The following is a 22,406-nucleotide window of genomic DNA, read 5'->3' as shown; positions in this document are numbered from 1 at the left end:
ATAATATGCAACGTCGTATACGAGAATCGGGGTTCTTTTCTTCGGCACGTACTTTGCTTGTCGGATTCAAAACTGCGCGAAATTATATTCAATCAAAAAGCGTTCTGTCGGAAGATCTGGAATTACAATCGAAATTGCGCATCGCTTAAGGATTTATTGTACCACAGGATAGCGAAAAGTTTCAGGTGAATTTTGCTAACCGATGGTCCGCACCGGTGCACCAGCTTCGTGCTCGAAAAATAAAATGCAGGAGAAATTGATTGGAAGATAACAATGCCCGTATGATAATATGTCAATCTACCTAAACTGCAAGGCCTGATCACAAGTAAAACGATGAAAGAATGTCACACCTTGCCAAATTCCACGTGATTTATTTCGCAAAGTTACGTACTGCACGAACTTAATTTTCCAACATGACCGAGCAGTAAAGCTGAATACTTCTCGTTTCTTTTTTAAGTATCGGATTGAAAGCCATGGCTACATGGTACAACGTAACTTCTTTCAATTAAGACTCATGGGAAACCATGGAAACGTCTTCATAGCGCCAGACTTCGACTGTTACTCCTGCATGTTTAGCCGTTCCGAAAAAATAAGCATCGTTAGTTTCACGAAAAGTACCAACGTATGAACTTGTTTCGCAGAAATGCAATTTTTCAAATTTATCAATAGAATTTTACGTAATCTGGTCTCCGAGGGTTTTTTTAGTAGGTGCTTCGATTTAAATTTGAAATTCAAAAACTAATTGTAATATACCTGCCTTTAAGCAGAATAAAATTAATCAATCACTGGATAAAGACCAAGCTTGATATGTAAGGATATTACGAAAATTTCTGCATATACTTAATTTTCATTCGGAGTAAATGCCTAGATGTTTCTTTTTGCAGTGATGTCAGTTATTATAACGAAGTAACGCAAGTAACGGATTCAAACCAGTAGAGTGAAGTGCGACCTTACCTGCAACAAAGAGAAAAGAAAGGTTATGTCAAAGTAAAATTATAAAAATGGTCAAGACATGTCATTACGGAAATCAAAATATATATTTTGATTTCGAATATTTCTCTTGTCAAATCAAAAAAATCTACTGCAACATTATACAGACAACTGAATTTTAAAACAAACAAGAGGAAAGTTTCAAAGTTCACTCGCATCCCATGTCGGACAAATTTCTTAGCAGTGACAAGCATTTTCGCACTAAAAAACGAATGAAACTTCACAGTGTGAGATTATTAATAACCCTAGTTCGAAAGTAAGGTGAAGGTAATCGTTTGCTGTCGTATATTATAAGAAAGAAAAGTACAGTGAAAAAATATCGTCAACCTTCATCCGAGGTCAAGATAAACCAATCAATAAATGTCATCGTGCAGATGTATAAGAATAGTTAAAACTAAGTACCATATTATATGTTTGATACGTCAAACCGTGAATCGAGGTTGAGATCCCTAAACTCACCACACACAATTATTCTCTCTGTATTCGTCCTGAAAACCATTATCCAGTCATCTTCATTTGTTCGTTAATTCGTTCGGTATTTTAAATGGAAAAATGATATCGCTTGGAGCAGAAATTTGCAAACGAGTAGGGAATAAGCTCTCGGTTCATTGGTCAGAGTGCAGAGACAACCGGCGGTACAGAGATCTTCGATCCGTGGTTGAATGGGAATGCCGTGGAGGGTTTTGCGTTGGTGATAGGAAACGCCGACGAGGCGGCCATTTCCATACCAATTTCTATTCTATTTCCGTCAACGGTGGCAATGGCTTTCAATTATAGACTGCAATATTGAGAGGCACGTTTTGCCAATAACCGCCGTTGCTGCTGCTGCTGCTGGTAGTCCAATACCACATGCACAGCTACCCAGAGGCTTTGCCTGCATTCCTCTGCCAATACCCGCGACGCAAGCTTGGGATTCAGCGTCTAATTCCTGGGGCTTCCCGACGCCGGTGGAGGTGGAGGTGGAGGAGGAGGAGGAGGAAGGAGACGCGGGCTTTGCCGGGGACGAAGAAACATCCGCCGATGGAAAATATGAACGGTGTTTCTCAAGGTGGAGGGATGTGAGCCGATAAAAGGTTACCGTAAAAAACTGTTGAAATAACAAATTTTCAATTATTTTTCCCGGATTCTGCTACAGGTTTAAAAGGGACTAGAGCGTCGAAGCGATCGAAAATGCACTGTCTCTTCGTAAATTAATTAGCAGCAAATTGATGCCAGTAAAAAAAATTCCTTTGCACATTCCTTTCCATTTGCTGATGGTTCGAATATTGTGAAACAAATTTTTTTAGTTACATAAAGTTAACGATATTGACGGAATATAGGGTCAAAGGTTAGGTCATTTTTTTACATATCCTAAGCTACGTTCAGCAGCGATATCTTGAGTTTTACTGGACCGATTTCAGTCAAGTTTCACTGGAAAGTTTCTAGGACTTGTATTTTTTGGGCCATGTTTGGAGGAAAAAACAATGAATGAAATTCAACGATTCGCCACATGAATCTAAAAAAGTAAATTTTCTCACGTTATGACTGATTTTAACCCTCGCCATTTTTTACTTTTGTTCAAACTTTTATATTGAATACTTAATTCAATCACTTTTCAGTTACAAACATTCGTATTTTTTCAAAGTTACGATATTTTCCAAATTCTTGAACCAATGTCAAAAATTACATTTCTTGCGGTTCGGATCTTTTTAAAATTGGTTTTATCATGGAACTATGTTTCGATGTCTAACTTTTCAGGTATATAGAAGAAATTATAAAACATTTACCACTCCACGAAAAGCACGTGAAACTTATGTAAGCTCTGTTCGAGAAAGTGGAAAACTTTGACTTTGGCATGGATCAAAACATGATTCTAGTCATTAAATGTCATTTTACTAGTTTGTCGGCTTACTGATGATTAGCAGCTAGTTGGGTCGAAGCGAAAACGAGGAAAAACGAGCGAAACAGACAAAGATTGGGGGGATAAAAATTGTCAAAGGGATTTTCGTCAAAGGATGGTAAATTTGATTTGCCTGGATCAAAGCTAAGATCGTCAGATACGAAGGGAAGAGATGACAAAAGAATAGAAGCGGAGCGTCGACAAGAGAAAAGTGAAGAAAGGTAAAATCAATGAATGGCCGGGCTGAGGCAGAGCAAGTATAAAGCCTGTAAACGATTATGTAACTTTTCTTGAACTTTACTTTACATTCTCTCGGTGAGATGAATGAATTTCATTTTTTATCGCTCTAACCAAACACGTCTAGTTCATAACGATTCCCCAGCTTTTCAAAATCCGTAAAATCGACCTTTTTCACACGTAGATGCGATTTTCTTTCAAGACGTCAAATTCAACTTTGGTTTCACTTTTATACAATTTCTGCGAAATCTCTGTAGCAGGTGAGCAAAAATTCATCGTCCTACGATTGATCAACCGGAAAGATTTTACAAAAAAAAAAAAAATTACTGACAAAGATATTTTAATTCTGTTCGAAAATGATGCAAATTTGATGAAACGAACATCTCATCTGAAGAGGAATGATCTTTTTTTTTTTCTTTTTGAGAAAACATTGACAATATTCTAATTAAGTTGTATATTGTTAAAAATACAATTAGACTTATCGACTCATATTGATTACAGTACTTGGCTTGAAATTCATAGAAGAACTGATGTCAGTTTTATTAACATTTCGTGTGAAAAAAAATAAAAAAATATTGCCAGACTTTGATGGAAAATTTTTGGTTTTCTTTTTTTGAAAAAATTATTAATTCTCATCGGACATAATTCTTTAGTAATCATTTCCGGAATTTCGGATACGAGGTGGAGAACTGTGTATATACTTTCGTAAATATCTTATTTTTTCCGAGAGTTACAAAATTCGTTTCGAAGCTTCGAAGTTGAAATTTTCGAGATTTCTTAAACAGTGAACGGATTGAAGAAAAAATTTGAATTCAATCACGAACTCTCCTTTCGACGAATAGAATAAAATGTAAAGAAATCAAGCAAGTCACAAATCCTACCTTTCAAAGCTATGCGATTTTAAAAACAATATCCCATATTTTTCATTAAACTATTTAGCAATAATTAATTGCTGAATAGTGAGTTTCAGTCAGGTCAAGCACGCAATGATCCCTAATTTTTATCTTTACGTCAAACTGAATAATGCAATTTATCGCTGCCGAAGCTAACTAGAACATGACTGAAGTCAGGAGAAAGATGACTTCTGAATGGATTAAATGCGCGCAAGTTGCAATAATAATAATTCTACACTGATCGCGAGACGAGCGATTAGTGATTGATGTTCATTAATTACTGTGACCTTACCAGATCTCCGACCATGGGACGCACAGTTCACAAGTTATCGTTAATTCTTGTATTGCATTTATATTGTTTCTCGCGGTCTCTCGTTTTCGATTCTTGTCTTGTTATTGCTTTCCAGTGTATGCTAACAATAAGTAGAATCTGTTGATGCATTTGGTGATGGGTGGCCACCAATAGGCTGAAACTGATTAAAAAGAAAAAAAAACAGCAAGCACAAGGTTTCCAAGACTCTTGCATCAACCTTTTTACTCATGTATTTACAAAATGTATAGGCATAGTTTTTCAGGAATTGAATTTTCAAGACAAACAATTTTTCTAGGTATACCATGAAGATCTTGAATTGTCAAAGATTATTTCAAAAATCACTGACTCAATTTGCGACAGCGTCAAAGTACAAAATTTCCATATCCATAATGGAAAAATCGAATTTGCAATTGTTTTCTCAACCATCGATGTTGCTTTCAAATGTTCAAAATGTGTTTGCATTACTTATACCACGTATAAAAATAACTTCGTCACGGGGACAAAGAAGAAAAGAATTCTGCGAATATTTTTATCAGGCGTAGTTAAATCGTGAGTGCGCAGGGAAGGGCAAAGATACGGATCAGGGTGCGTAATCTGCCTTAGGTTGCGTAATGCTTCGTTCGAATACCACATCCTTCAAAAGGGAGCCTCCCTTTTCTCCGTCTTGGTCCGGTTATCCGAGGCCTGAATCGAGCGGGATAAAAAGCCGTGCTGTGTGCGTGAAGCGAAGAATACGACACCCACTAACGCATCCGTTTCTCAAAACGAAAACGGTGTATAAGATAAGTTTATCCTCGCCATCCGGCAAGATGCTCTGATCGCGTTATGCCTACTTTGCGTTACAGAGCAATGCTTACAACGCGCGAGTCTCTGCGAACCCTCTTTGGAGTTTCGAGTACTTACGAGCGGAAAGGAAAGGACGGTAGAAACAATATAATCCAAATGGAAAAAAAAAATCAATCCCTAGTTGGTGGAACCCAACTGCGTCACGCTCAGCTACCTACTTTATATCCATTTTTTGTATATTTAGAGAACTTTGAAAACATACCTCTTCGCGGTTTTTTTCTATTTCTTATCGTATATCTATTGATAGGTTTTCAGTAATCGAGAGTAATTATTGCGATGTGATGTAAATTATTAGTGCTAGAAAAAAATTGATCGAAAAAAATCGTGAAAATCGAAGCAGTAATTCGTTTCCGAGAAAGTTACTCCTTTGCATATATATTACACAATGTTTTTGATGTTTTGCATCAACTATAAATTTTTGAGGTCACTGATGACGAATCTAAAATCGAATTTAAAAAATTCAAGATAGTGGGTTCGATATGGCGGACGAAAATCTGAAATTCGATCGAATTCGAGGAAAAAACTTTGTCAGGGGTTTTTGGGGTCGCTGATTACGAATGTGAAATCAGATTTTAAGAATTCAGCATGGCGAATCCAATCAGCGACCTCGAAAACCCCGACACAGAGTTTCTTGACCATATTCGATCCACCATGTTGAATCCGCTGTGTTGAATTTTTTAAATTTGATTTCAGATTTATAATCAGCGTCTCCAAACACCCCGGAATACTATCTTCTTAGAAAAGTGGGCACGCTCGACGCGATTATTTTCGCATGAAACCAAAAAGTTTTTCGACAGTTTCGTTCGGCCTTGCATGACAATGGTATCAAAATAAAAAATTAGAATCGTGTCAAAATTACCGGAGTTGAATAATTTTTAAGATTCCAATGGTGAATTTTTTTTTTTAATCGGATATGTCTCACGACTTGTGTTACTCGAATTTGCTTAGATTAATTTCTGTGACACGGTAGGACTGTTCTTTCTTTCGTATTCACTACCTTTGGCGTAAATAACATTGCTGTAGATTTTTTTCACATTTTTTTTTTCTTCTCTTTGGATAATTTTCGATTGCCACGGAGCCCAAACATCCTCAAGGAAGCAAAAATCCTGGATGATTGAACAAATCAATTCTACGATTAATTTGAAACCTGAGATTGAAAAGAAGTGAATATACCGACGGAGAAATTCTGTAGCGCTGAAGACGTATAAACGCGTCAAATAATAATCAGCTCAATTACACCGAACCTAAATACGGGAAATCAATAATCCCAGTCTGGGAATAATTACGTGGAAACTGACTGCTATAGTACCAACCTATCACGAGACACGGGAAAAGTAAAGTATAGACCGAAAGCTGTCAGGTCGGAGAGTTATTGAAAATTAATTATAATAAAAAGGTATAATGTGATACAAGGGATATCAATATGTTTCGATCGCACATCAGACGTGCGAATCTATTTCGTTTTTATTATGGGTAGTGACGTAATCGGTCACTGCCACGACTGCCGGATTGGCTGGCAGCAGTTCGGAGCTCCGGGGTTGAGTGTAATAAATTTCGACACAAACGGTTCACCTGATATATGCTTTTCGATTATTCGTCCAGCGAACCCGAGTTGTGGAAAACTGGGTTTTCAACACAGCGATGGGATCCTGCCAGCTGCACTGCGGCAAACCCCCCAGAGAGAAGTTTCTACTTGCGGTTATTGTTAGGGTTCTTAATTATTTTCATTTTTTCATTAAAACCGAAAAATATAGTCTCGCTGTTACAAAATGAAAATTAGTTCTTCACCTGTAGCCAGATAATCTAGCAGGGTACGTGTCTTACTAGTCTTTTCAGTTATGCTCACTGACACCACATATTTTCTGCCTACTGTAGCGATGATGTCTAGATCTGACCTGACCAAAATAATGTCACCAACTAAACGAGCAGACTTAAGATTGCTGTAATCGGAAAATGTAATAGTAGCAGCTTTAATTACACTGATTAGTAACTGATTTTACCACACTATCTTGTAATCCAAATAATATTCGAACCATCATTGCAACAAATGTCGTTTCACTAGAATTCTCTGGCAACTGTAACAAATGATATTTTTCTCAACGAGGTGTTGGTAAAATTGAATCGTTTTTACATTTATAAATTTTAACGCAACTAATACTAATCGTCAGTCACGTCATCAACGAACTGAAAAGTAACTCGAGATCTTTATCGTTACGCTTAATTTTCACATAACTTTTCTGAAACAGGGAGTAAAATTTATCAGCAATAACATGGTTTTATTTCCATCGGTACGAGAACGGCACGGAATTGTTTAATGCGAAAATTTGCAACACAGTCGTTACATAACGCCGAATTATACCCCACTTTTCATTAAAATGTCGTATTCCAGTCACGATTAACATCCGGTCCGGGTTTGCAACGCGTCGAGTGAGAAAGAGAAAGGGTGAGTTTTATTGTTAGTAGCTCATAATTCCAGCGTTTTATTTCGAGCCTTACACCCTGACAAAACGAGTGTTACACTTTTAGTGTCTATATATTATATATATACCTGCCTCCCTCAATTATACTCAACGACAACTTGACGCGCCCCACGTGAATAACCTGTGGCTTTCACAATTCGTCGAAACTTTCTTCCTCGACGTGTAATGCCGCCAGTTATTTTATATAACCTGTCCAAGACCATTGTATAATTATATAATTCAAATTAGTTGACTCACATTGTTTACAGTAAACGGTGTAAGCGTGCTTCCACGCTAACACGCATTGCAATGAAAAAATTTTTTCACAATTAAAAAAATTACTTTCGGTGTGGGAACGTCGCAAGCAAGGGGGAAATAACTCACTGATTTAACGTGTCAATAGGTTTGCGAATTGATTATAATTCACCTGACTCAATGAGAATTGATTAAATTATTAAGAATCGACTGAGAAATAACTGAATTATGGAAGATTAACTCAAGTTGATTTGAATTAGTTTGGAATCGTGCCGGAATGTAATTAGTTTACGGAAAAAAAAAAATTCCGTTGGATGGAAAAAAAAAAAAAAACAAATTGTAACGAATCAAGTTGAATTAAAGAAACTGATCCGATTGAAAAAAAAGTCAAGTTGATTTGCATAAATTAATTTAAATTAATTAAAATAAAAAAAATCATCGTCTTACCCGTATCTCGAGTTATTTCCCCCTCGTGCGAATGATATGAAAGAAAAAAAAAAGAAAAATGTTTTAAAAACTTGCGAGAAAGTTTTTCTCAAGTCCAGAAAAATCGTATAAAATCCTCGACCGTTCCCTGAGATTTGAAGGCTCGTAGAAGACCGCTTGGAAGCCTGATTAATTACCGCATGCCGGCGTGCAGGTTTGTCGGCACCCCTTCGTATTGACATTCGTATCAGCTCTCACGGCCAGGTGTTCGGAGCTCAAGATTCTTCTCGCGCATTCCTCCGCACCGGGCTAGCAGCCAAGTAAGGCGATGCTTGGACTTGTACGCGCTGCATCCGTTCGCGCATTCACCTACGTTACACCCACACCCAGTAATTGCGTATAACGTGCGTTCCGCTCACGGGTAAGGATTACGTTATTCGTCGAACCTGGCGGCCGGTCATTTGGGTTAACCAATTTCTTCATCGCGAAACTCGGGCTTCTACGCGTACCGATTCAAAGTCCGCTTATCTCAAAGGCGAAAAAAGGCTCGACAGCCCCGTTCTACAGACGATTCGGAACAAAAACAGTCTCCAATGCGTTTTCGTTTGACGCAGAAGTAAAGAAACGCTACGATGTCTACGAATTTAATATTGCAATTTCGTTGAATCTCAGCCATTTCTTAATTACTCTGTCAAATGAGAATGGATTGGAGTGTTTTTGTTCGGAATCATGTGCTTAAAAAATTATTACATTCGTAAGCGAGGGAGATTTTTTTTATGAATGCGCGGAATAGAAGAGACTGAAATTTGTATGTATACATAGACGAACGCTTAGACATCAATACTTCGTATCAAATAAGAGGCTGAAGTTAGTAATGTTAAAGTGGCGGAAAATTATGAAATAAAAAATCGATACTTTGAAACTTTAGAACGGCTTTCAAGAAGTTGGGTATTCAAAGTATGAGGATGTCCTGATCTGTTACGGTTTACTAGACTTCAGACAATCCTATAAGTTACGAAAAAACATTTTTCCAAAAAATTCGTTACAACCAACATTGCTGCGCTGACGTTACTAACTTCGATCTCATTATCAAATCGTGTCAAAATTGCTAAAAATTTTGCAAATTCCTTCAATTTCGCTCTACGATGGCTGATTTTATTCGGATATAACTATTTTCCATAAAGTTACTGATTGTACGACAGATTTTCTCATTTTTACAGCAGTTAATTCAATACTGGCGTTTGTTGATTATAATCAATAACATCTATGCAACATTGTCGGATTCAATTTTAAACGACGTCAACACAATAAAAACAAAAATCACCCGTGAATTTTCAGAAAATAGTCTTTGAAATCCAACAGATTTACAATATTTTCAACAGTTTTGAAGCAATTTGAAACGAAGCATCGATACGCGTAAGCTTTTTCTTATATTTCTAGTATTTTCTATTATTGAACAATTAAAGAATTTTTATAGCTTCCAAATATCATCATTTTACCTGTCATTTTTATTCCAAATAACGTGCATGTAAATCAAACAGATTGTTTCGTACGTGTTTCGATGAAAATTTTACAGAAGAATATTTCATTGTCTATTTGATCATGCGATACGCGTATATTCACTACATGCTTTGTTAGAAACTTTGATAAAATGTTAACTTTTCGCTAAGGATCACCGCTACGTCAGTACCGAATGAAGCCATTTTACAATTCTCAAGCATTGTTTCCAAATTATAGATCCCTCCCTTATTTCGCTAACATTTCAAGAGTTTTCAAACTTTCCACATTTCTATCGTTAATCATGGTCAACAGAATAACCAAACGTTTACATGGAATATGAAAACCGGGTTATAAGAGGTTAAGCATATATAATGTCGAAACGTTGACCCTCAGCTGGGACATTTCGGGGCGTAGGTACACAGAGGTTGTTTGATAAGGGACCCGGTGGTCGTTGAGACAATTTCGTTGACGAGATAACAATTGTTACACATCGCGTCTATTCCAAAGTGGCGTAATTGACGCAACATCGATCAAGCAACGCCGCATTTTTACTTTGACAGTATAAATTGTTGTCTCGTCGATATTGGCTGGATTATTTTACCATTAAATGTACATAATTGAGAATTCTTGAACAACAGCGAATGAAATAATTGACAGGAATAATAATATTCAAACAGTTCTTCGTTCTGCTATGTCAATTACGCTTCATTCTCCTCGTCCAAGTTTTTACAATGCTGCGGTAACGAAGGTGAGTTAAGTAATTAAGTATATTCAAGCAAATTACAGATACTAACAATATTATTACGTTCAAACCTCGGACAAACATGATTGTCCATTGTGAGTCATACGGTAATGTGAAGTATATGTAATAACGTTTAAACAACCGAATTACCAAAGCATGCCTGAATTCATTTGATACAGAGAAATGACAAAAACTGAGTGGTTCGTAGATAAAAAAAAAAAAAAAAAGCAGGAGCTTCTATCAACTGAAATTCTACGTTCATTACAAATCGTCAGTTCTATGTTTTTCAAACAACCATTACTGAATATTGGGAACGCTTCGAAACACAGCAAATGAAGAACGATGTGTAATGATTCACCTTATCGCCTATGATATGACGTAACTACTGAAACACGATAAAACAACTATTTCACGTATTGTTAAAGCCGTAAGACAAAACACCTCAACCATAATAAAGCCACAAAAATAAATATGACACGTAGATTTTTTTTTTTTTGATTTCATTTCCTTGTTTCGAACTTTTCGGAAGTTCTCCTCTGTTATACGACAGCTGTAAGTCGTAACTTGCGAGCAGTAAACCCGTAGCGATCTTTCACGTGAAAACCGAGGAGGATAGTAAAGTTCAAGTGAAATTTCTATGTCTAGCATATCAACGAAACTATGAGGAAAAAAAATGTCGCCATTTATCCATTTGACGGATATATTTTTCACACTATCCTCTGATTGACATATTTGAGGTCGTTAATTATTGTTATGTATGTTAATTCTCTTTACGGTCCTAGATAACATCGCGTTCCCCACGACCAAGAAATTTGAATCATATGTTATAATTGTATATCATTTCAACCACTTTGAGTGAAATACTTCGAAGAACAAATGGTATACAGCAAACATGAAGCAACATACGAAAAACAAATGACTAAATGGATAAAGTACAATAAGTGTTTGACAATCACGGGGTGATACGAATTTTGGTTTGCATTTTGCTGTCTCAATTGCTAGAGTCAAATACCAACCAATCATTTCTTACAATAAAGCAAGAACGAAAACTCAAAGGAAAAATTATAACTCAATAAACCAAAAATTGATGTGTCTTGTTGTTAGTTACATCGTTACGAACAGCAGGCAAGAATGATAACTTTCGCTTAAATTCAAAGCAAAACGCTTACTAATCTTACGAATGCCTGATGCTGGGTGGCATCATTCACGGTTATTTTCGGACAGCGTAATTCGCAATTGGTCAAATTTCCCCAAATTACCCTAAGTAACCAAAATTGTTGTATCATTGTAGCTTGGTCAATACAATACGCGATACAGAAGCGGTATTTACGTATACGTTACCTGCTATCCTTATTTTTCATTTATAACCACCCACTGACTATCCGAGTTAAGGGGAGATCGAAGTGGCGTCGAAGTGATCAGATCGTATTTTACAATTTCCTCATCTCCAGAGTAAAGAAATTGCTTCGAACTCAAGGAAACGATAGTTGGCATTTGTACTTGTATGTTGTTACATCAGAGAAGTTTCGAAAATTTTTGCAACAGATTCTCACTCACTTCGAGATTATGGTAAGTTAGTTATATCTGAATCCCCATATATATTTTCGGCATTTTCACATCAATTTCAAAACTTTTTTGAGACAATCGCACCCAAGTGATAGTGCAAACCATCATTTGCGAAAGTTTGAAGAGCAATAGAATTGAAAATACAATTTGCTCACTTCGTCGACACGTTGACCTCTCCTTAAGGAGTGACACTTTTATATATATATATATATATATTTCTCTATCTATATATATATATATATAAGGCATAAACCGTAGATTAACGATGTTTGAATAATTTTGGGTTACGATTGGAAACGGAATGTTAAAGCGAGGGGCAGAGAGCAGAGTTGTGAGATAACAGACACTCGATAGTGCGATAATAAACAGCACCGCAGGGACGGGGTACAACTTATTGGTCCGTTCCTTCAACCGGGTATATATAGAATTAGGTACATAATAGGTATGTGTGTAGCATAATTATCATACGTCACATACCGTGACAGCTTGAGAAAACTACACATTTAAGGGCGTTTGCGTCGAATATATAATTCGATTTCATTGATTCGTCAAACTGAGCGGCGCCAAAATTTTTGTCTGCTCGTCAAGTTCGCCAACTGAATGTTAGAGTTGTAGATGTGAACGGCGAAGGTCGCAAGGAGAATTGATCGATGATTTTTTAGAACATCTAATATTGAGTTGACAATTCCCGAGGAGCAAACTTTATTTCTGATTATTTGATCCTTTTGCAGAAACCATTGAAATTAGGTGCGTTGAAAAACGATGGCAAAATTTCGTTCAAGTTTTACAAAAAAATGCAGTAAATTGTATTCGCGCTTTTTTCCCTGGGCGATAAAATCGTTTCGATGTTTCGGAATTCGTCAAAGTAGACAAAATTCGTTTGTTTTTTTTCCACTGTAAAACCTGGTAAAATTGGGTTGTATTCGTCACATGTTTGTGATACGTTAATCATTGTGTTTTTGTTTACTGTCACTGAACACGAAATCAGTGAGATTTGGTTATTTTATTAACTATTAATCAATATTTTAGCGTATGAATCAAACCACACCATAAAAAATTTCTGATTTCTGCAAGTCCGCTACTACAGTTTTCGTCTAATAGATGTCCATGATATACTAATCAGTTCGAAAAAAAAAAAAACGTCCCATCAGGTCCACTGAAATTTTTGGCTTCATTTCACCATTATTTGCTGTACCACTAATTTAAAAAAAACGGTAGAATTTTCCGCCAGCCTGCTATTTTGTTATTAATCTCTATTGAAAAATTCAAAAATGTTCTTGCAACTATAAATAATAAAAGCCCTCAAACTCAAATTGCTTGAAGTATTTTCATCCTCTTAAAAAAAAAAATAAGATTTGAAAAGCATAGAGAAGTTACGGGATAAGCCGTGGCTGCGGACACAACTTAGCTACGAGATCGAGTACATATTTACACTGTTAGAAAGGTTTGCGACGAGCAATCGATCCGCGACACCGAGGAGGGTCAACGAGGACCGGACGTGCAGCAGGGATAGGTTCTTTTTACCTCACCCAAGAAACTGTAAAGGATATCTTTCTTCTCTTTCTTTATCTGCGTAATGGACGCTACACGAAATATCTCAAACATCTCATCGTATTTCTCGACATGATCTTACAGCTTTGATACACATGTTTTTTGTACATCGTAATACGACATCATATCGTAGTTTGTTATACAGTTGACAGCGTTCAGGGAGGATAATTTGGCTGGCTGCTGGATAAAGAAACGCGGGAATCAAACATGGGTGAAGAATCTGTGAACGGAAATGAACGATTAACTTCAAACAAAAATTCATTGTAAGGGCTCCGGTCGTTATAATTATATTCACGGGTTATACGCTCTTCGTTTTTATCGATCGTGTCGAGTCGAGCTGCAGGTTGTGCAGGGCTGAACTCGCCCTTGCATATTGTTAGTTCTGGCGCACCGCACTGCACGTTGCACTTGACATCATGCGATTGATGAGGGAAACTTTGGAGTGGGTCGTAGAACGAACAAGTCGTGCGATTATTTGAAAGTTCGGAAATCCACAAGGGGGCGAGTAACGAGAAAAATATATGAAGAAAAAAGTAAAAGAATTAATGCATGGATATAGGTGAGTTGGTGAGGTTGTATAACGGGAAAAAAAAATTCTCGCAGTCCAATTCCCTGCAAACTTATACAAGTGAAATATAATTACACCTACAGGGAATCGGAATCGCGGGGCAAAGAGGTCGCAGGTAATTGAAAAGATATATGAATTTCCTTCCAACTCTTCTTCTCTCGCTTTCTCTCCGTCTGTCCTCTTCTTCTTTTTCCTTTCTCTATAATTCCCAGTCTAAGTACACCGCGTCGCCGCGACAAGCCAGCGATTGAGGAGATACAAACGCAATTTCGTTATAGCGGCAAAGATCCGGCATTAGCGAGGTTAAAATGGTGTAATTACAGTCGGCGTGGGCTTCTGGCGAGAGGGATCCCTCACATTAGTACGACAATCGTTCCCATTGAATCTTATACTATTCCATGTGGGTTGGCCCAACCGCTTAAGGCTGCATCTCTGCAGACGTACAGTCGAGTGAAAAAATTATGAAACAGTTGAATATGAAAATCAGGGTTTCAAAGGTGGGACCCAATTTGATTAATATAAATTGAATTTTATGTGAGAACTATGTCTCTTCTTTGAAATAAAATCATTGTGAAAAAAAAAAACACTGCAAATTGAACTTGAAAAAAAAAATCTATTCATATTAATGACCTTACAAAGATATCTCTTTATTGTTTTCTTGTTTGGAATGCCATGCTCGTGTTGTTTCTTTGTTATGGATTAATAGCAGGGCTAGTTTCGTACGTATAAGTACGGGGGATACTCTAAGGACATAACCAGAAATAAATTTAAAATAACGTCTCAATATGCTTTTTTTTATTGAAACATAAGTTCGTTAATCACAGCCTATACCGCCTTGCGTAAATTGGTTTTATTACACAAATTGGAGACCGACGATGAAAATCGATCTCGGTCAATTTGTTAAGAATTAACTTTGGAACGAACAAAATCACTCGTACCTAAGATTCTTGTTGATAAGCGGACTTTGCGTAGTTGAAAAAACGTGAAGCAACGAAACTTAAATTGAATTCAAATCGATCGACCTTGGTAGCTATTTACTTTCAACCTTCGTCGTTGTAACACATTTTTATTTGGATACTTTCGTGTTTGGTTTGTACGCCAGATCTACGTTTTTATAAATACGCCACTGCCAAACCAGCCAACGAACGAATCACCTCTCACAGGCACTAACACAAGCAATTTGCACCCTATGCAAAAACCGAGTGAATCACGTGTGGGGTGTCTTCGTGTCCGCAACCCTCGCGAGCAAAACGAATATCCCCCCATCCATGATTTACGTAAAGCAATCATCACGCGCGTGATGAAAGTCTGTTCCATCGAATATTACACCGAAAGACTTTGCTTGCATCCTTATAGTTTTTATGAATAATTGCCCCTCGCCTCTTTAGCCCCTGTGCCAAAAACGCACTTTGAGTATCGAAAGAAAGAAAAATTTGACTGACTGGAAATTCCATCTTTTACTAGGATTTTGACGACATTAAACAAGTTCGTCGCTTTTACCTGTTAGTATGCCAAGTACGTACGTGATTCATTGATTACACTAAATTCTAAACGATGGTGAATGAATTGCAAGATGTGTAAATGGAGAAACAAATTCGTTGTTCTATTATTTCGAACTACTCTCCAATCGCAGTTTGTTGATCCTGGTCGTTCGGTTTTCTTTTCCAATTCAAAATGTTATCTGAAGCAAGCATATCGGTTTGATGGTACAAAACATGACGTTTTCAATAATCAAACTTGTAAACTTGAAAATTAGTCCAGAAGGTCAAAAGTCATCAGGTCAAGAACCTGGTCGGCCAGAACTACGGAGCGCTTTTCCTGGATGTCAAAATCCACCAGGTGGAGGTGGAGGACAGCCAGAACTACGAAAAATTAGTCCTGAAGGTTAAAAATCACCAGGTCAAGGACCTGGACGGCCAGAACTACGGAGCGCTTGTTCTGGAAGTCAAGTTTCACCGGATAGCGGACCCGCAGCGCAGGGTCCAGGAGGTAGAGAGAGAATCCGGTACTCGAAATCTGCCGAGCGCGATTCTCATCCGTCCGCTTTACTGCGCGATTGTTTCGAGACTGAGGAATTCGGCTAGCTGATTTTCGTCGTTACGATTACTATAGATCGATGACGTCGAGAGAAACAAAATTTTGGGTGACGTCACTTTCTGAACATCCGAACATCCAAACTATGGTTTTCAACTTTAATACTATGTATGATGTATGATGTGTGATGTTCACTCGTTTGCAAGAGCACTTCTCGACCCTTTTGTATAATCATTTGTGTTCTTTAACTCATGTTCGCTCACCCACCTGGAACATTTTCTGATTGTCAAAATTTATAAAATTCGGAGGCACTTTTCCACATGAACGAATTGCAGACAGATTATCAACTTTTTGTCCTATTTCTAGTCAAGTATTTTGCTTTATTATTATAGTCTGCATAAAAAGTACCGTTCTGTGCGATTGCAAATTCAAGGTTTTCAATAATACCCACTATAAATATTTTTTCTTAAATTCCCCGATTTTCCCTCACCAAATTATGAATTTCTCTTGGGTAAAATTCCAACTAGTAGTACGAATTGGAGTATCGAATAAATAAAACTCCGAACTAATCAGTTTTCAAAAATCCGTGTATCCATATATTTAAGGGTCATGAAATTGAGCACGTGAGGGAAAATATTGTTCTTGTCTAGTCTCTACTTTTCTATCATGCCACTATAAAATTCCCTCACTAATTACAAAATGTTTTGTCCTTTCCATAAATTGCCTGACCACTTTGCGATTCCGTGTTTTCCTAATTAGTCAGAAGCTACAGCAACACCATAACTGAGGTAAAAATCATGATTGGAATGTAATATGTTCTGAAAAATGGATTATGCAACGATGCATTCTTGTATACGCGCGTTTCCGAACGCTTATGTAGCTGGCTGGAAATATATTCCTTGACGGCAGTCAAGTAGAAAACTTCCCTTTAATAGAATAACGAAATTCTTTAATATTTACGGAAGTTACAGCAATTTTCTGGCGAGTCTAATCTGGTCTGATACAACCGTCATTTATTTATTTTATAACCCATAACGTTTTCGTAACATTTTTTCTCCCATGGTGAAAAAGTAATAGAAACAAAACCATCTTTCATTGGTACGCAAATATACAAACTACTAATACAAATACAAACTAAGAATGGGTTATTTTACGGGGTTTAAGTGTATAAAGTTAAAATATCGAAGCATAGCAAACTAACAACTACCTCTCACAAAATATAAGTGACAAGCTTTGCTTGGTCAAATTCCTAATTTCAAGCTTCGTTTACAGTTGACTGCATCAAAGAGGCGATTAACATGAAAAATTTTCCTCGAGTTAACGTTACGAATTTAAACCTCGTAATGAAATGTGTAAAAAAATATACAATTCACTTTTATTCGTTTCTTTGAACATCGCGGTTAAAAACGTCGAGTTTTTTGTTGTGCCATATTGCAATTTGCACGTTCAGATATGGAACATATTTTCGGTTTTGATAAAACGCTACCGTTCACACTGTGAGAAAAATAACGGTGTCAATAAAAGCCCACACTGATTAGTGTAAAATTAAACATCAACGATGTAAATCGTTCGATTCTTGACACCAAGTGGTTTTAAAATCAACACCAAAATGGTGTGAACTTCTATAGAATATTTTCGTTGTTACATATAACACCGCATTTCTAACAGTGCATTAACAGAGTTCGTGCAAAAAGCAGTTTACAAAATTCATCGCTCTCCACATTATATGTAATTTAAAATAGTTAAATACAAAACCCATCGTTTGTACAGTCCATAAACAGCCTCAAGTGAGATATAAAAAGATTTGTAATTTGTCGAGTAAATATGAATGATTTAGCGCAAGCATTTCCCAGAAATCATTTTCCGTCGCGGTAATGTAGCTTCGATATGAAAAAGTAAGAAAGAAACTAGGATTACCGGGTATTCAGATCTGAAATGCGACTTTTGTAATCAAGCTCCCTGACTTTCTTGACCTTCCTCCCGGTTTTTCCAGATTGCAAACATCTCTCCCCGGTGTTTCATTGACGCAATTGTTTACATCTCGAACGCGCGTTGCCTCGTTCCTTATTCGTTTGTTTTTACAATCGAGCATATATTATCATTTAACCATCGCCGTTCGCTATCGTTGTTATCAATTTCTGCCGGTTTTCAATCACGGGGACGTAGACCAGGATTGTATTGAATTAAATCGACTCTGCTTACGCGATGTAATATCCCGTCATCGGGTCTGGAATTATTCTTTACCAGAGCATCAGAGGGCACGAGGGGGTTGGCGGGGAGGTTCGTCGCTCCGCTTATAGGACGCGTCCGTCACACATGGTTCTCCGTTCTCGCGGAGATTTCCTAGAGCCACATCCGTATATAAGCGATGCATTTTCCCTCGTAACGCGAGGGTCGGTCAATTGATCACGTCGTCTGCCGCGTTAGCCAGTTTTCGAACTGCTCGTAGGGATGAAAGGTGTCGAAAAAATATTCAACGAACACGGACGAGCGAGGTAAGCTTCGCAGGTATTATTCGTGATGAAAAATGAATCGAAATGCTTCGAGTGGAATGACTCGGGATGCGAGAGACTAGACGGGGTGAGGACCGAGGGAAAATGAAAAGTGACAGACGTTCACTTACCTCTGATGCAGCAGCGTTGCATCCCGATAAAATAACGCCTCCGAACGCCAGAAACAGGTATATCCTTGGGTGCATTTTTGTTTATTCCTTCGCGAGGGAGGGGGAGGGCCCTGGACTGAGCCCGAGAGTTTCACTTTGTTTCGTTAAATACAAAACTAATCAAATACAACCGAAAAACCACCAAAACTCGAGAGCAACAATGCGAACACACCACACTGATCAATGAATCCTACGACACTGAGGGCGCGACGGTCGTCCCCGCTTCTTCTGTATTTCGCGCCATCTTGCCACCGGTAGTGCCACCTGTGCGGATTTACGGCGAAGCTCTCGTGTCGGCAGAAGTTCGATCGATGCGTGACTATGATAGGGTAGGTCCGTGGCGATATTATGACAAACCCCTATAACGTTAGCAGATTATTTATCAGATGCGTCGTTGACTGAGGCTAATATTATTCGACTCGTATTGTCGAGATTTGAACTCGGGTTAGAGTCATTTTCAACTGATATTCATCACTGTTAACACCTTAACAGGGATAAGAAGTTTCAGTTGTTTTTCGAAATGAATTTATATTTTTTTTACTTTGCACAGAATAGCCGCGTATTCAACGATCATTTTTATTTTGTACGCTCGTAAAGTTACGCGAGTGTACTTTGAAGTAAAATAGTTCAAAGCGGTATTGCATATCTGCCTGACAATGATTTTTGAACTGCATTTTTACAGTATTTAGGCTACCGAAGCAATATCGTACAAAATGAAAGAAAGTCAAACAAGTGGAATTCCCATTTTTATAACGTGACAATGTGATAAAACCTCAGATACAGATAGTATTATACTAGCAATTGGAACTTACAAAACCAAAAATATTAGAAATAGAAAAGAATTGCATCGTTGAATTAGTTCAGTTAAAGCTGGGAGCTAGTATGCTAAGTGTGCAATAGCTCAAAGCTTAATTACAACATAGTTTTGGATGATGAAATATGAGTTCGTACAACTTTTTTAACTATGAAAAGCTGTATACTTTATTTCTACATAATATTTAAAGATTTAATAGTTTAAAAAAAAAAAGTCCATTCAAGATGTCATTGACTATCATTGACATTAAAAATACAATGATTTAATTTGATGTATGGCGGTTCAGCTATTCGTCAAATCCTGCATACATTTTTACTTCTCCATCTTTCCAATTCGAGCCTTGTGGCGCTCTATGGCCTCCTGATGACGCTTTATCTGTTCCTCGTGAAAAGAGATCTCATCATGAAGACCGTCACGCAGATTTTTCAACTGCTCCTTTTGCTAGAACAGAAAAAGACAATTCAGTGACTGCATATTAAAGTGCGTGAGAATTATCCTATGGAATACAAATATGACGCAACCTCTTATGTTGGCTATTGAAAATTAACTTTTTGATCTTGGTAATTACTCACATATATCTTGTGAAAATGAATTTTGTAACATTTATACAATGTTGCAATTATAAAAAGTCTGCTTACTGCCCAATTTTGGGATTATATAACATTTGGTGAGGCATAATAAGGAAAAACACATTCACGGTTTGCAAACTCAACTCTTTCAAATTAATACGAGAGTTGAAATATATAAATTTTTTGTTTGATCTGTCGTTACGTCAACATTACTGACTTCAACTTCGTTATTTGGTTTTGCCATTCCAAAAGTTCAAGTCATTCAGCAGATTATTTAAGACAGCTTCGAAGTATCTTTGCTAACATAATTCAGCAATAGTAAAATATATATTTTTTCTATTCATTCCAAGCAGTGTCTCCATGGAAACAATCAACATATCTATCAGTCAATTTTGCAACAATTGCATAAACTAATTGTTGAAACATAATGACAAAGTTGAGAAAAAAAATTTTTCTCAGTTAATAGGAGTATCATGAAATATATCTTAAAAAGTCATTAATTTTATAAAATCAAACATTGATAGTGACATATAAGGTTGAAGATCACCACATCAACGTTAAGAATAATTTTTATTTTTTTTTAGGAAGAGCTGTTATTTTTTCATTTTACGTTCTTTGCTTGTAAGAAAATGTAACAAATAAAAGAATATGTTCACATTTTGCAATCTTATTTCTTTTATAATCATTTCAAGGTTACAAAACTCTGAATTTATTTCAACTTGACAAACTCCTACTAACTTTTCATTTCTCAAGTTAATGAAGAATAGTGTTGAGGACTGCTTAAACACCTATCCTATCCTATGCTAGCGTTATACCTGATTGTAGAAGTATTGGTCTTCGCGTGCTGCTTCCATCTTGCCAAAACTTCCACCAGCTTCCCTGATGCTGCCACCGCCACCACCACCCTTTCCTGCGCCACTACCTGGTTCACCAGACATTCTCACGTGGCTGAAAAAATAGCAGGATACAATCATCGTGGAAAATCTTGTAACAAGGGATGATAGCCTACGTGGATAATTGCATGCAGTTTATTAATTCTTTAGTGATGGGTATACTTGACATGGTAGGGTAATGGCTATTTATTGAATATGTTTGTACATTTCGATCAGAAAATTCTCAAAAAATTTGTCAAAGTATATTATACAGTATATCTACTTGGCTACGGATATCGAAAAACAAACTGTTTCAAAACTCCCAGTCTTCGTGTATTTTAACCCAAAGAAATGTTCACCAGTTGAAACAAAATTTTTTATTTTGAATCGAAGAGTGTGTCAGACTTGAAGGGTTAATAAATCACCATACACTTGGAGTATGCCTAGTCTGGGTTTGGCCCCCACCACTTCTGGCCAACGACGTACTTTGTCTGCAATAGGACGCAAATAAATTCTACCAACAACGCACTTGGGGGTGACGCATTTTGGTAGGTGTCGGGTAAATACACACCTATGTACATGCATTTCTCATTGGGTTGCGTAAGGTCGTTATACCTGCTTTATTTGGATGACTGGGTTATGTAATACTATAAATTTGAGTTGACTACGGATTATGCATGTGATTCGATTTATCATTAACGAAACTGTCTGTCTTGTCGAACATTGCGACAAACGAGCAACGTATGTGCACAAGTTTTGCATTCCGTAGCGTAAATTGCTTGACAATCAGCCAGCAACTAGTAGCAGACGGCTAAAGAGCTAGAGCAGCGAAAATAGCGCAGGGTGAGCCGGTTACGCACCGTTGTGCCGGGAGAATAATTTCGATCTGTCGATCTTTGGTACAGTAATCATAATAAAATATTGTGTATTTTTTAGTACCTGAGAAACGCCATGTTCCGCGATAAGACAGTTGGTATACGCTGCATGTTCGATCAGGAATTCAGAAACACTGTGCAACACTACGATGAATTTTCACAGATTTATGAAATTATGTTCGAAACGTGGGTTATGAGTGAAGGAAGAATACTGACTGCCGAGGAATGTCCACGAACTGGACACGACCGTTAGTTACAAAATTACCCGTCATAAGCGGTGGCAGCACTGCAGGCTACGATGACAATAAGCAAATACATGAAAATTGCACCATGTATTCAGAAATCGAACCACCGA

General features: G+C 37.3%; 2 protein-coding genes across 4 annotated transcripts in view; both read right to left on the bottom strand.

Moving 5' to 3' along the window:
• Sdc (Syndecan) overlaps window positions 1–19,126 on the bottom strand; it is a 101,456-nt gene extending 82,330 nt beyond the window's left edge. Inside the window, exon 1 of one of the 2 annotated variants that reach the window (XM_046619850.1) lies at window positions 18,883–19,126. In XM_046619850.1, the coding sequence (XP_046475806.1) occupies window positions 18,883–18,957 (75 nt within the window). In that variant the 5' untranslated portion in view covers window positions 18,958–19,126. The remainder of the gene's footprint in view (window positions 1–18,882) is intronic. The other variant, XM_046619851.2, reaches the window with a different exon arrangement.
• Window positions 19,127–19,650: 524 nt separating this feature from the next.
• On the bottom strand, window positions 19,651–22,276 carry LOC124216678 (ATPase inhibitor mai-2, mitochondrial-like). Of its 2 annotated transcripts, XM_046621486.1 has the most exons (4): window positions 21,748–21,772; window positions 21,607–21,667; window positions 21,120–21,252; window positions 19,651–20,176 (listed from the first exon to the last, which is right to left on the bottom strand). In XM_046621486.1, exons 1-4 carry the CDS (start codon window positions 21,755–21,757, stop codon window positions 20,048–20,050), a joined length of 333 nt encoding a protein of 110 aa, XP_046477442.1. In that variant the 5' UTR covers window positions 21,758–21,772; the 3' UTR covers window positions 19,651–20,047. The 2 variants fall into 2 exon arrangements, with proteins under 2 accessions (XP_046477442.1, XP_046477443.1); XM_046621487.2 differs by lacking the exons at window positions 21,607–21,667; window positions 21,748–21,772 and adding an exon at window positions 22,116–22,276.
• Window positions 22,277–22,406: the final 130 nt, after the last annotated feature.

The sequence above is a fragment of the Neodiprion pinetum genome, chromosome 4 (assembly GCF_021155775.2).
Source record: "Neodiprion pinetum isolate iyNeoPine1 chromosome 4, iyNeoPine1.2, whole genome shotgun sequence".
Classification (NCBI taxonomy): Eukaryota; Metazoa; Arthropoda; class Insecta; order Hymenoptera; family Diprionidae; genus Neodiprion; species Neodiprion pinetum.
This window is presented reverse-complemented; position numbering and strand designations above follow the sequence as displayed.